Source organism: Dipodomys spectabilis, unplaced genomic scaffold (genome assembly GCF_019054845.1).
Source record: "Dipodomys spectabilis isolate Male_0828 unplaced genomic scaffold, ASM1905484v1 ptg000162l, whole genome shotgun sequence".
Taxonomy (NCBI): domain Eukaryota; kingdom Metazoa; phylum Chordata; class Mammalia; order Rodentia; family Heteromyidae; genus Dipodomys; species Dipodomys spectabilis.
In genome coordinates this window covers 753,426-769,213 of record NW_024870839.1, presented here as the reverse complement: position 1 = coordinate 769,213, position 15,788 = coordinate 753,426, and the positions used below count along the sequence as shown (strand labels likewise).

General features: G+C 39.1%; 1 protein-coding gene across 2 annotated transcripts in view; it reads left to right on the top strand.

Annotated features, from left to right (window-relative positions):
* Prdm5 (PR/SET domain 5) overlaps positions 1-15,003 on the top strand; it is a 131,576-nt gene extending 116,573 nt beyond the window's left edge. For both annotated transcript variants that reach the window (XM_042692983.1, XM_042692982.1), the window contains 2 exons: positions 8,313-8,417; positions 14,662-15,003. In XM_042692983.1, the coding sequence (XP_042548917.1) occupies positions 8,313-8,417; positions 14,662-14,826 (270 nt within the window). In that variant the 3' untranslated portion in view covers positions 14,827-15,003. The remainder of the gene's footprint in view (positions 1-8,312; positions 8,418-14,661) is intronic.
* Positions 15,004-15,788: the final 785 nt, after the last annotated feature.

Here is a 15,788-nt window from a genome sequence, read left to right as displayed (position 1 = left end):
ATGATCAACAAAAGCCATCATTTTCCTGAACTTTAATAGGATAAGTAAGAATTCTTAGCTATAAAGTACTTTAAAAGGTAGTCCAATGAAATGGATTTGGAAGAGTAAATGGTCTTTTTATTTTAATGTGCGATTCACTACTACCATATCTGATTGCCCTTAATAATTGTATGTCATATCCAAGTTGCCCTCATGGAAATGATAGCAGTGAATGTGGACACTGTAGGTTTGTTAGGGCATCAAGCTAGATATAGCAAGGCATGTATTAGGAACATTCTCATAACAACAGAGGAGCTACTGTTTTGTTCCTAAATTGAAGCTGCCACGAAGCAAACTCAGGGTTCTTTATATATATTCTTTATATATATTCTTTATATATATTTAGTTATCATCACGAAATGAGCACTCATCATTCCATGATTTTCTAACACTTTTGACCTTGGTCTTTGACTTCAAAGGGGAGGAAGCTCCTTTGTTTTATTTTCTGTCTCCATTTGCCTGTGGTTTGATGAACACCGCCAATGGAAACCTTTAGGTTGTCTACTTTTTCATGGTTAGGTTCATACAATGATGCTCAATAGTCTTTCCTTTTCTTTGCATATGTGTAGTAAGGTCAGGCTTTACTGTTTCCTGGTGAGCAATCTTTAGCTAAACTAAAAAGAAGCCCCAGTAGATGTATCGAAAACATAACTTTTATTTCTACAAGCCTCTCTTAAGTGGTATTGAGACATGTTATTTCAGTTTATCTTGGCAAAAAGCAAAACACAAAAATGCTCTATAACCTGTGAAGCTTCTGTTATTTTTTCTTTTGGTATAGAAAGCCATTAACAACACAAAAATGACTTTTTATTAGCATTATTCCAAGGTACAGGCCACAGAGCCCCATAAATCCTATCTTCTGAACGAATTCTGCCTGATCTTATTCGATTACAGCTAGACAGATTAGACTCATGATGAATTTTGCCTTTGATAGATTACATAGCTCAACTGATGAATAGATCACCTCTCTTTTGTAATAATTCCCCAGACATTGACAAGCTATTTTGCAGTTAAACCATGTAATCATTCAGAAACAGAATTAATCAAGAACCTAATTATTTTGTCTCTAGTTAAATCCAGCTAGTGAGTTCAAAAAGGTGTTATTCATAGTACATATAATGTAGCATATGTATATTATGTAGAACATAATATAACATTCCAGCTATGAAAATTATAGAAGCACTTTCCGTAATAATTTGTAGAATAAGATTGCATGCTTGCTGGGCACCAGTGGCTCATGCCTGTAATTCTAGCTACTCAGGAGGCTGAGATCGAGGATCAAAGTTTGAACCCAGCCTAGACAGGAAAGTCCCTGAGACTTTTTTTCCATATATATTTTTTATTGTAAAAATACTAGGGGTTACAGTTACATGAGTAGGGTAATGAGTACATTTCCTATTGAGCATTGTTACCTCCTCCTTTGTTTTTCCCCTACCATCCCTTCCCCCTCCACCTTCCCAACTCCTCCCACCCCTTCACCCCTCCCCCCAAATAGTAAAGTTCATTTTCAACATAGTGTCTGTACATCTTATTGTTACAATGGCTCAACCTGTATCCATATTTAAGCATTTTGCTATATCCCTTCCCCTCCCCAAATGATAAATATGTGTATACAAGATGCAGGATACCAGAATCAGATACAGTGGAAACAGGGGTTATACCATGGGGGAAGAGCATGCAAAAGAAACAAAAGAATCACATAGTGCATTATAAGTATGTTAAAAACAATAGCAAGAAAGAAAAAAAACACTTGTGTCCCTGTCTTGGGGTTCATTTCACTTAACATCATCTTATATGGGCACCTGTACATAGCTTTTGATCTTTTTTGCTTGTCCTAGACATGTATAGTTATTGCAAATAAGGGAAACCATGGGACCTATGTTTCTTTGGGCCTGGCTTACTTCACTTAATATAATTTTTTCCAAGTCTTTCCATTCCTAACAAGTGGGGCAATGTTACTCTTGCTAATGGAAGCATAGAATTCCATTGTGTATATATACCACATTTTCTTGATCCATTCATCTACTGAGGGTCATCTGGGTTGGTTCCATATCTTACCTATGGTGAATAATGCTGCGATAAACATGGTTGTGCTGGTAGCTTTGGTATGACCCTGTTTGTGATCATTTGGGTAAATGCCCCATAGTGGGATTGCTAGGTCATAGAGGAGCTCTATGTGGAGTCTTTTAAGGGACCTCCATACTACTTTCCAAAGTGGTTGAACAAGTTTATACTCCCTCCAACAATGCAGTAGGGTTCCCTTCTGGCCACATCCCCTCCAGCATCTGTTGTTACTAGATTTCTTGATTATAGCCATTCTGACTGGGGTGAGGTGGAATCTCAATGTTGTCTTGATTTGCATTTCTTTTATGGCTAGAGAAGATGAGCATTTCTTCATGTGTCTAATGGCCATTCTTATTTCTCTTCAGAGAAGTCTCTATTTAAGTCATTAGCCCACTTATTAGTCTGGCAGCTGTTTCTTTGAGGATTTGTTGTTGAGGGATTTAATTTTTTGAGTTCTAAGTATATTTTAGCTATGAGGCCCTTGTCCATTGTATGGCTAGTGAAGATCTTCTCCCAGTCCATGGGCTTTCTATTGATTTTGCTTGTTATGTCCTTTGCCATGCAGAAGCCCTGCAGTTCAATGCAATCCCATTTGTCCAACCTTTTTTAATTTGTTGTGTTTAGGGAGATAAAAAATAGAATGGAAGAAAGACAGCCTTTTCAGTAAATGGTTCAGGCAAAATTGGTTAAACACCTATAGAAAACTAAAGCTAGATCCATATTTATCACCCAGTACCAGAATCAACTCCAAATGGATCAAAGAACTCGAAATAAAAGCAGGCACCCCGAAAACATTACAGGAAGGAATAGCACAGGCCAAAATTTTCTTAATAGAGACCCAGAAACACAACAAATCCCTGAAACTTTTATCTCCAATAAATTACTCAGAAAAATCTGGAAGTGGCACTGGAGTTCAAGTGGTAGAGCACTAACATTGAGCAAAAGAAGCTCAGGGATGGTGCCCCGGGCCAGAGTTCAAGCCCCAGAGCCAGCCAAAATAAAAGATCGCATGCTCATATTAAAGACTCTTAGAATAGAGGGAAAGGTGGGAAAGAGAAGAGTACTGAAATTAGAATAAAACAGTGTTAAAATGATATGTATGAGTATCATTTCCATAGGCTGAGGGCTTTAGAAGTTCAGCTTGCTTGTGTGGTGTTCGTTTTCTGTTATTTAACAAATAACTGAGAGGAAATAAAGAGGAAAGGTTTATTTTAGTACAAACTATCAGAGGTTTCAGTCCATTGGTCACTTGGCCCTTTGAAATTTAGCCTTCCATGAATCCACCAAAGGAGACTGAAGGACTGAAGGCGAAAGCCAGTGTGATGAGCTCCAGTGGGGTGTGGGTAGCCTTGGACACTGGGAGGGCTGGTTTCCTATGGTGGTGTGGGAAGGAAGACAAGCTGTGTGTTCAGATTAGAGGGTTACCTGGAGTTACTGTGAGGCTCAGGCACTCTTGACAAAAGCTGGACTCATCATGAGAGTAGGGCATGGAAAGGATTTGCCTGTGGCAAAGGTTGGTGCTGGGTTATTTAACTACTTCGAAGCAAATTGCTGACAAGGAAGAAGTTTTCCTCAATGGGTGGTGGCACAGTCCTTTCCTTAGGTAGATGTGGAGCTTTTGTAATTCCCACTATTTGCCTGTTGAGAAAACCCTAAAGCTAGAAGTAGATGTCAGGTGTTCTGTGATTGATAGCAGAAGCAAATGCAAATGAGCACGGTCTGGAGCTTATTTACCCTCAATGTAGGGGTCATAGGATTTTCAACAGATAAAGACCACCCAATGTGAGCTCATGATTTCAGATTCCACAAACACATAAGAAAACTGAGCAGGAGACAGGAGAAATCACAGAGTAGAACTAGATTTCCTTAGAACTTAAGATAATGATTTATCTGATAAGGAAAATGATCTAAATGTCTGTAATATTTTGAAATAAGCATAATTAACACAGGTAAAAGAGAAATTCTTACAAAAATTAAAATGGAAATCGAAAAGAAACAAATAAAACTTAAAGAAATTAAAATAGGATTAAATATTTCAATGTTCTTTTTAAATAGCAAGTAATTAAGAGCTAAACAGAACGGATCAACTAGTGCTAAAGTTTTCTTTATTCTTGGTTTCTTTTTCACGAGTGCCTGAAATGCAACATAAAGATATGGAAATGTAAAGCGGTTAAGAGACATAAAGAATAGAATATTATACATCTAAATGGATTTGTAGACATTCAAAACAAATGAGAACAAAGTTACTAATTAAATAAAATCAGAGTTTATCACCAATTGATCCTTGAAATGATATAAGAAATCATAAAAAGCAACCCAGTAAAACTGAACTGTACTGATTATAAAAACTAACAATGATTCTATAATTGGGCATTAAAGTGTGCTGAGTGTCCATGTCTTCTCCAACTTCATGTGTTGAAAGTGATGGTATTAAGAAGTAGGGTTTTGGGGCCATGATGAGGTCATGACAGCTCTACCTTACCTTTATAAGGAGCAAAACAGACCAGTGTTTTCCTTCTGCTGCATGAGACAAGAAGTCTGTAACCCCACAAAGGGCTTTCTCTACAAACCTCCTGTGTTGGCAACACATTCAACCTCCACCCTCTGAAGTGCAAGAAATAAATTTGTAAACCAAGTATTTGTGGCTCATGCCTATAATTCCAGCCACTCAAGGTGTTGCGATCTGAGGATCATGATTTGAAGTCAGCCACATGGCAGACAAATCCAAAAGACTGTTATGTCCATTTAACCATCAAAATGCCAGAAGTGGAGATGTGGCTTAGGCAATAGAGCACTAGCTTTGAACATAATATGCTGAGGGAGAATGTAAGGTCCTGAGTTCAACCCTCAGTATGGGAAAAGGAAGAGATAGAGGAAGGAAGGAAGGAAGGAAGGAAGAGAAAGAAGGAAGAGAAAGAAGAGATCTTTGTTTTGGTTACATTTGGTTACATAAATACATTTTCAAGTTAAATATACTTTAGACCATGTTAAGTTGGGGAATTGCTTAATCCTGGCTGTAGAATTGTATATACTCATGAAACCTAATAAGATTCTCAAAATTTATAAAACCAAGTAATAGGCTTACAAGAATACCAAGGATCTCAGTGTGAGAAGATGTTTTATTAACTTGTAGACATATGTGGCCAATCCTATACAAGTTAGACATGAGACCTCCTGCTTCTAGACAGTTAGCTCTTGGGAACTGCCCTCACATTTTCCACTTGCAAAACCTTTCTAGTAGCATCATTTGTAAGGATGAAAGGTAAGGTACCCATCACTTGAGAATGGTTTAAAGTTAATTATGTTGTAACCATTGAATGAAACATTGTATGTCACATTAAAAGTGAGTAGTTGCTGCATGTGTTGTAAAAGGATTAGAAGCTTGTAAAGATAATGTAACATGGAGCAAAAGTGAAGTGTTTTCTTAAAACACAAAATTATGCACAGTATATTTTTTCTGTACTTTTATTTGTGAGTGAGTATATGTGTGTGGCTGCCAATCCTGGGACTTGAACCAGGGCCTGGGCATTCTGAGCTTTTTTGCTAAAGGCTAGCACTCTATCACTTAAGCAACTGCTTCACTGCTGGCTATTTCAGTGGTTAATTGGAGATAAAAGCCCCATGGACTTTCTTGCCCAGGCTGACTTTGAACTACAATCCTCAGATCTCAGCCTCCTGAGTAGCTAGGATTAGAAGCATGAGCCTCCAGCGCCCAGTAAATACTCCCTTCTTCAAGTGGTTTGATTTTTTTTGAATACAGATGATAGTGATATATACAAATGGACTCAGGTCATTAATAATCGGAATGGATGAGAAGTGACTTTATGGTTATTAATGTTCAGTTTCTTCCTAATGGCATTTTAAAGTAAGGCTGCAGTCACTGATTATCTCAGCCCCTCATCAATCCTGTGAGATTTTAGGGTGCAGACACTGTTTCCCCGTTGTGCTGAGGAGGGAGATGACCTTAGAGACCAGAACTATTTTCTCTGCACCATTTTCAGCACTGTCTCTTCCATCTCTTTTTTCCTCAGGACAGTGTAACTCAGACTGTGTGACTCAGCTTAGAGATCAACAAAAACAATAAATAGCACACAATACTTTCCTTGACAATTCTCTCTTTCCTCTCCTGGCTGAAGAGCTCTTTGTCTCTGCCTCATAGTCCTATTTTCTCCATCTGATCCTTACCTGGCTCCTTCATACATCTAACACTACCTGTGATCATTTGGGTCAAGATTGCTGGGACATTTTGTGGAGTTATTTTCCAGCCGGTCTTCTAGACCTATCTACCACCTTTTTTTTTTTAATTGTAAAGGTTATGTACAGAGGGGTTGCAGTTTCATAAGTCAGGTATTGAGTCCATTTCTTTTTGAACACTGTCACCTCTTCCCTCATAGTCTCCCAGTTTTTTTCCATCTACTACCTTCCATTTAGGTCACTGACCATTATGCCCTTCCCTGGCTTCAAGGTCATGCCCTGCCCTGGCTTCAAGCTCATCAGTCTGCTCACCTCTCTTTTTTTTCATTGTCAGTTATGGGTCTTGAACTCAACGGCCTACACACTGTCCCTGCGCTATTTTACTCAAGGCTAGCACTTCACCCCTTTGAACCACAGCTCCACTTCCGGTTTTTGAGTGGTTAATTGGAAATAAGAGTCTCACAGGGACTTTTTTGCCCAAGTTGGCTTTAAGACAGGATCCTCAGATCTCGGCCTCCTGAATAGCTGGATTACAGGTATGAGCCACCAGCATCCAGCTTTTTTCCATACTTAAAGACAGACTAATACTCTTATTTTGCTTAGGAACTTGTCATCCACATCTAGTGAAACTACAAAGAAAGGCAGAATGAACCATTCATTAGAGTGGACTGTCTGTCCTGTCCCTCCAAGGCTGTAAATGTGCTTCATGAGGAAGACCAAGGTGGCCACATATCACCTGTACTGGGAATGTTTACTCCAGGTAGCTGGTGGGCACATGTAAATCTGTCTTACTGCTTACGTAGTGTTGTTGGTCTGCAAAGAGAAGCTAGTTTTTTAATACCAGGTGTAAATACAACATGTTAACATAAGAGAAAATTGGAAGCAAATTTTATAAGACCTCATTCCAAATCAATGTTTGTAATAATACTTCCAAGGTATATTTTGAAAAAGGAAAAAAGTTCTCATTGCAGTTTCCTTAACTCCAAAAAATCATCCTACTGTTACACTCAGTACTAACTTGCCATTTATGTGAATTGGACCTACTTAATTTGTGTGTTTATTTATTAGTTAATTTAATTCACAAATCATTACAGGCTAAGATGTTAGTTTCCAGTGACCATTTATAACTAAGGAAATTTGGACACATCTTCTCTTCCTTTTGCCATCTGTCTTTTCCTTAAGTATCTGGCCGACAATAAAATTCCTCATTTAAAAACTTAATTTTGGGTGGGGTACTGGTGGCTCACACCTGTAATCTTAGACTCTCAAGAGGTTGAGCTCTGAGGATTGTGGTTCAAAGCCAGCCTACACATGAATATCTATGAGACTCTTACCTCACAAAAAACGCTGTAAGTGGTGCTGTGGGTCAAGTAGCAGATTGCTGGTTAGCCTTAAGCAAAAGGAGCTTAAGGATAGCACCCAGGCCCAAAGTTCAAGCCCCAGGACCAGAAAAAAAAAAAGAAATTAATTTAGATTTTTTTGAAAGAGCATTTAACCAGGATAGGGGGTCATGAAAATGACAGTACATCAACTAAAATCAAGCTTTAGATTTTGAAACTTTTACCCAATCTTCTCTTGAAATTTTAGTTTAGCCCCCAAATTCCTATGAAATGGTAAATTACTTGCACAATCAAACTCAGGGATTCTCTGCTTCCTCAGCTAGTGACACCCTTGTTATCCCAGTAAATTTTTATAGCAATCCTAGGCCAAAGGAAATAACTGAAAGTTTGGCTAAATAGCACCCAACCAAAGACCAACTTTGACACCACTAACGAAGTACAGCTTGGTCTTATGTTGTCATTAGCAACTACCATCAACCAGGAGCTTTCCATGTCCATGAGAAGGTGATTATTGCTTTATCTTGACATTTTGCAATAGCCACAATCCCCCTCTGTGACTTTGCTACAGCTTTTCCGAGGCCTCAGTTCACCCGCTGTCCACCCCAGTGCTCTCCTCCGCAGGGAGGACTGATCATCCCTCACTAAGGTCTTCCTGGTCTCTCTCATTGCCTGCAGGAGAAGCCGTACAAGTGTTCTGACTGCAGCAAGGCCTTCAGCCAGAAGCGGGGCCTGGATGAGCACAAGAGGACACACACTGGAGAAAAGCCCTTCCAGTGTGACGTGAGTTTCCATTCTCTTTTCTTTGCCTGGTGTCTTCCAATAGCAGAAAGGGTGTCCACATGTATAGGGTACTTGGTGTATATGTGAGTGTGGGGGAGAAGGGGTATGTGTGCACAAGTGCATCTGGGTGTTTAGTTTGTATCCTCTACAATCATTGCCTGTTAACATCCGTGATGTTTATAGTTTTTTATTGCATAATTCATAACATCACATTGTAGCTCTTTTACTCACTGTGGTTTTCTAGCTGGAAATAAACTTTGACTTTCTTTAAGGCCAGCTGACACTTGTGGCAATGCCATGAACTTGTTCTCCACTAGGGTAAATTTACGATGCATTGAATCAGCTTTCCTGTGTCTGCCCAAGTCTTGGACAGGTTAATGACATTTGAACCAAAGATTTGGCTAGTTACAGTTATTTATTTTGTTAGATTCAGTATATTTCTAATATATGTGTAAACTTCTTTGTGTTAAATAAGAATGTAATTTTCTGCTTATAACATGTGAATTGAAGCAGACTCATTTGACATTTTTGTTTACATTATTTTTGAAAGGATAAATACCACTGTTGTACACAAATGTAATCTGAGCATTGATTCATTTAGGGAGAAACATAGTTTCTTAACAAATTCTTCTACCAGAGTTTGCTCATGACAGAGTTGTCAAAAGTGCTAGGCAAAGCATGAGAATACTTACTTTTGACACCTACATATCAAAAAGTATTAATGTAGAGGAGGAAGAAGAAGCATTAAAGCAGTAATATGTGAAATAGCACAGCAGACTGATTCTCTGTAAAAACTGAGAGAAACTTGAGAACTTGGTTCCCTAGGCATTTTCCTGTGGATAAACTATCCTGCACACTGTCCCCATGGAGGAAACACAAACATAAGATGCCTTCTTTTCCTTCTGTGAAACTTCACTGGTAAAGTTAAGACAATGAAACATTCCCAGTGGGTCTACTCAGAAGAGTACTTTTATTCACAGTGCACTCCTGTACGGAAAGAACTACTTGTAGAGAAGGAAATGTGTGCACACGGCACCTTATTCTGGACTGTAGCTCTAGCTCTAGCTTCGTTTCAATTTGTTTAACTTGTGGCATGTTTATAAAGGCTCATTAAATGATTTAATTGTGCATCTGTTGGGTGCCTGAACTTATGTGTTAGTGATGTATGAATGTTACCTTCACATTCAACCCAACTGGTGTCTGTGTGTTGAACATTTTTGTAAAATATTTCTTCAGAAAAATAGAGACATAAGCAGCAAAAAGTAGGGCTAAAAGGTGTGACTTGGGTGTTAGAACATCAGTGGAGCAAATGTGAAGCCCTGAATTCAAATCCTAGTACAACCAAAGGAAAAACATTAGCCCTTCTCTTGTTTTTTTTCAACCATTTTCGCATTTTAGCTCTTCCTTGTAAGTTTGCTCCATGTTGAATTAACCTTTGAATATGTCATATCTTAGAGTTTCTTCCAATTGGTTTCTCAATCATCTGAACATCCCTAAAGCACCATAGTCATTTTCACACAACATCCAACTCCAGTAGTAAACACGGTTGTCAAATAAGTTGACCATATGTCCTGATGCTGATTTTTTTTCTAGAATAATCTGCTTAGCTTATCTGTTATTTTCAGATTTTTCTCTAACACTGTCCTAAACTTGCCTCCCAGAATCTAACATAGATGAATGATGATGATGATGATGATGATAGATAGATAGATAGATAGATAGATAGATAGATGATAGATTTTAAATAGAAGATAGATAGATGATAGATTTTCTATATTATATATATGGATAATATTCATTTATACAAATCCTCCAATAACTGGAGTCTCATTTAGGTTGGAAACCAAAGCTTTCCGGGCTCTACAGGACCCTGTGTGTGCTGCACTCAGCAGCCTCATGTCCTAAGCTTTCTGACATGACCCTTGCTCTCTAGTGATGTGGCCTGTTTATGTCCTTTGCACACACCGAGCATGCCCTACATCCGGGTCTTTGTTGTTCCCTCTACTTGCACATCACTCCCTGCATGTCTTTATGGCCTGCTCCTGAACTTCTCTTCAAGTGTCTGTCCAAATTAATTTCTCCTGTATCTTTATCATCTTAGCTCATATCCCAGCTTATTCTTCTTTATGGGATTTATATCTACCCCAGATGTATATCTGTGCTAACGTTCATCTATTAAGCAACATTACAATAAGAATTTGTTTCCACTATTTCTTACTCAGTCTTCAAGCCTTAGTGGCCATTTGAAGGAATGAATGAATGAACCATTGTGTTACTTCATGTCCACCTCTCTGCTGGCTTAGAATAATAATAATGCTCTTTGTTATTTGAAGATGTTTATAGAAAATTTGAATTTCTATTTCTCAAGGTCTTTTCTATTAATAGCTGTTTCACTTTATTACAAAATAAAATCTATTTACATTTACTTCTAGCCTAGTATAATTATAAGAATAAAGATTTCTCATTGTTTGGTGTACAAATCAATATAACTAGAAATAGAGTAAAGGTTCAGATGAGACTCAAAAGTGGAAGGAAAGAAATGGGAATATCACCACTGTGCTATGTGAACACTTTCTTGTCCTCTATTTTAAAGTAACTGTAAACGTCTATAGAGTTGGCTGATGTATACAGAGCATCATTGGGAATCCATTAATGACTACACTTAAGCTCTTGAACACAAAGCTTTCACTGTCTAGGTAGTGCGTTTGACAAGTGTGACATCAGGTACTCAGTGGACATTGAATCCCCAGTCTGGCTCTCATTCAACAGTCCATTGGATTGCTCACATTGCGTCTCCTGTGTGGAGCTTCTGGGCCTTCCTTAGCTCACAGCCATTGTCAAGGATTTCAGCATCTTGCTCAACTTCCTTCCCACTTTCTTCTGCTTGCTGCTGTGATTTTTCCCCTGGGACTCCGGAAACAGACTTTACTTGCTATTCCTCCTGTAATCTGGTGAGCTGAACTGTCTAGGAACCCTCTTTATATTCTCAATGTCATTTTTTTTAATGGTGTCAGCCAGACAAATGGGAAATGTAGAGTCCGTTCCCATCTCTGGTTGAAGTTAAGAGCCTTCGCTAACTGTTGGCCCTTGGGAGGTAATGTAGACTCTGAGCCCAGACTGTCTGGATTTAAATTCTGGAAACAACGACCAAGTTCTGTGAACTTGGGAAGTTTGGTTAAGCTTCCCTGTCTCTGTTTCAAAATGGGGAGAAATAAAACTCATACCTGTTTTAAAGAGTGGTAGTGAGGATAGAGTGAGCTAGCATGTGGGAATTGCTCAAATATTGTGCTAGACACCAGGGTAGCAAACAAGATCTCAAAATCTATGGTCTTGTGGATTATACAATTAAATAAATGATGAGTTACAGTCTATGATTTTAAAACAGACTAGAATGAGAAAGAGGAAAGCTGTTATCCTATAAGAGCATTCAGAAAAGACTAAGTGACTTTAAATGTGGGTGGGAGTGATCTGTGTGGAGGGAACATTTCAGGAGAAGGAGCGACATGGATGGCAGCAGAAGGTGAGAAGCAGGAAATAGGAGGAGCTGGAGCTCAGCAAGGGGAAGGAGGCTGCAGGGTAATATGAAAGAGGGAACCCTGGAGGTCTTTCAGCAATTGGAAGAAATTATCTGTGAGCCTAGTGTCCACTGGAAGCCAGTGAAAAATTTAGTCAGAAATTCATTTTGACATTGGGCTTAAGAAGGAGACAAAGAAATAGAACAGGGCTGGGAAGATGGCTCAGTGGTAGAGTGCTTGCCTTGCATGCCTGAGGCCCTGGGTTCGATTCCTCAGCATCACTTAAGCAAAAAGAAAAAAGCCGGAAGTGGCGCTGTGGCTCAAGGGGTAGAGTGCTAGCCTTGAGCTGAAGAGCTGAGGGACAGCGCCCAGGCCCAGAGTTCAAGCCCTACGACCGGACCCAAAAAAAAAAAAAAAAAGAAGAAATAGAACATGCAGTCTAGGTACCAGTGGCTCATGCCTGTAATCCTAGCTACTTAGCAGGCTGAGATCTGAGAATCGTGGTACAAAGCCAGCAAGGGCAGGAAAGTCATTGAGACTCCTATCTTCAATTAACCACCAGAAAACCAGAAGTGGCACTGTGGCTCAAGTGGTGGAGCACTTGCCTTGAGCTGAAGAGCTGAGGGACAGTGCCCAGGCCCAGAGTTCAAGCCCACAAACAACAAAAAAAAAAACAAAAAAAAGTCAGGTATTTTTTAAAAATCTTCTTTATGAATACGAATATTAAAGCAGAAAAAGGATTCTCCATTTATTTCGCTTGAAAATACTTTTCATTGATAACCTCTTTAATTTTCTTTAAGTTTTCATCATTTGGGAGAGTATATTGCTTATAAGATTGGCCTCCCTCCCTCCCTCCCTCCCTTCCTCCCTCCTTCCCTCCCTCCCTCCCTCCCTTCCCCCTCCCTCCCTCCCTTCCTTCCTTCCTTCCTTCCTTCCTTCCTTCCTTCCTTCCTTCCTTCCTTCCTTCCTTCCTTCTTTCTCCATTTGCCCAAGAAGTGAAACTCCCCACAGAAGCTTTCTTATTTATTTCATATATAATATATTTGATATGCAGTATATACACACATTTACATATAAATTATATATGCACACATATTCATATGTTCACATATGAGCACATAATACACATGTGTATAAGAATGCACATGTGTTGTATATTTATACATGAATGTATCATTTTGTCCATGTGTGTATGTGTATGTGTATACATATAACCTTTATACAATGTTAACGAGTTACATGCTGTTTAAGTAGCTGTACAAAGGGGTTTCAATTCAGCATGGCAGTTGGTGAGTACTGTGCATCTTGATCAATGTCACCCCAATGCCATTCTCCCCATCTCTCCCACACATCCCCTTAAATCATCTGGTTCCATTTTTCTCCCCCCTCAGTCCTGAGGCTTGAACTCTGGGCCTGAGTATTATCCCTGGGCTCCTTTTGCTTAAGGCTAATGTTCTCCTACTTCAGCCCTAGCACCACTTCTATGATTTTCTATGAGTAATTGGAGATAAGGGTCTCACCGGCTAGCTTCAAACACAACCCTCAGATCTCAGCTTCCTGAGTAGCTGTGATTATAAATGTGAGCCACCGGTGCGCAGCACCTGGTTCCATTTTTACGTATGTACATTGAATATTATGACTTATTCATCCATCCTTCCTCTCCATCGCTCTGCCCCCTCCTCTTAACGTCACCCCATCCTAGTCAACACATGTTCCACTGTCTGTATTCTTTTTGTTCAACTATGACCTAGTTGTTCAAAAAAGTTACACCATTGGAATCTTCTCCTGTGTATACCATAATTCAGTGAGATTGTATATATCTGCATATGATCTTCTGTATGTATTCATATGCTTATAATTTATATCTGACTTCCATATCTGAGAGAAAGCATAGTTCCTTTGTGTCTCTAAACCTGACTTAATGAACATAATTTTTCAGAGTACCTTTGCAAAGCCATTTTCCTTCCTCATTATATCCATTATGCTTTTCATAGTGTTTTCACATCATTGAAGTATGTCTTATTTTATAAGCAATTCATATGAATGGAATGTTTTGTAACATCAAACTTTGAATTTGATTTCATTTCCTTTTAATAGTTTAACTATACCTTACATGTTCCTTTTTCATTTCTACAGTTTTGATTATGAAGCAGTTTAGTGTAGACTTAGCCAGGTGTCATTATGTCAGAGCTTATATGAAGTAAACTTGTTCCAGTCTTTAATCAAACTATACACACACACACACACACACACACACACACACACACACACACACACACACGGAATAGGATGGGCTAGTGGGTAATAAATGTGCACATGTTGCTTGAAGCAGTATTAGCCAGTGACATCACAAGTGGGATCCTGAATGGGAAGGATGACTGGTGAGAAATGCCTTGTGTTATTTATGCCAAAAAGAGCAGTGTCTCTAGTCTAGAAGGTATTTTGTTTTAGAGGTAAATATACCTTCTTGAGATAAGAAAGGTGTGTTACAACGGAGTCATTTCTCAAGGGCTGTTTAAGTGTGCAGGTGGAGGGAGGGGAAAATAACACTTGCAACTGTATTTTTTTAACCTGGTGTTAAATTCCACTGTTCCAAGAACGGTTTGGAATAAATGTTAGTGCATACTTGAGAAGAGATTTTTATAAAGTATGTGGTATAAATAATAAATACTTCGGTGTACCTGAGGTTCTTCAGTATAATGTGGTTGGTATATTTGGGTCTTTTCTAGGTTTGTGACTTGGCTTTTAGCCTGAAGAAAATGTTGATCCGACACAAGATGACTCATAATCCCAACCGTCCCCTGGCGGAATGCCAGTTTTGCCATAAGAAGTTTACCAGGAATGACTACCTCAAGGTGCATATGGACAATATCCACAGCATAGCTGACAGCTGATGGCACCCGGAATGCAATTAAACCATTCACAGGGGCTCCTAATAGGAATCCCAGATTTTCCTTAGGTGATCAACATAACAGAAGCTGCTGAAAGTCACTGGCTGAGCTCATAGTTCTTATTTACCTATTTTGGACTTTATAGATATGCACATAAACAAATTAATTTTAAAAGGTTTTTTGTTTGTTTCTGTGCCAGTCCTGGGCACTGTACCTGAGCTTTTTTGCTCAAGGCTAGTGCTCTTGAGCCACATCCAATTCTTTTTCTTTTCTCTTTCTTCTCTGTTCGTCTCTTCTCTTTTCTCTTCTTTTCTTTTCTTTTCCTTTCTTTTCCTTCCTTCTTTCCTCCCTCCTTCCCTCCCTCCCTCCTCCTTCTCCCTCTCTCTTTCTTTCTTTCATTTTTTCTTTCTCTATTTCTCTTTCTTTCTCTTTCTCTCTCTTTCTTTCTTTCATTTTTTCTTTCTCTATTTCTCTTTCTTTCTCTTTCTCTCTCTTTCTCTCTTTTTCTTTCTCCCTCTTTCTCTCTTTCTCTTTCTTTTTTCTTTCTCTCTCTCTCTCTTTCTCTCTTTCTTTCCCTTCCTTCCTTCCTTCCTTCCTTTCTTTCTCTCTCTCTTCCTTCCTTCCTTCCTTCCTTCCTTCCTTCCTTCCTTCCTTCCTTTCCTTCCTTCCTTCCTCTCTCCCTCCCTCCCTCCTTCCTTCCCTCCCTCCCTCCCTCTTTCTCTCTCTCTCTTTCTCTCTTTCTTTCTCTTTCTTTCTCTCTTTCTCTCTCTCTTTCTTTCTTGTGGAGGGTAGTTTATTGAAGCTGAGTCACATGGACTTTCCTACCCAGGCTGGCTTCACTCCACAGTCCTCAGATCTCAGCCTCTTCCATCGCTAGGATTACAGGTGTACACCCTCAGTGCCCAGCATCAAATCTTAGTTTTACTAAGCCATGTTACCAATGGAAAAAAATATCTCTGTAGCTT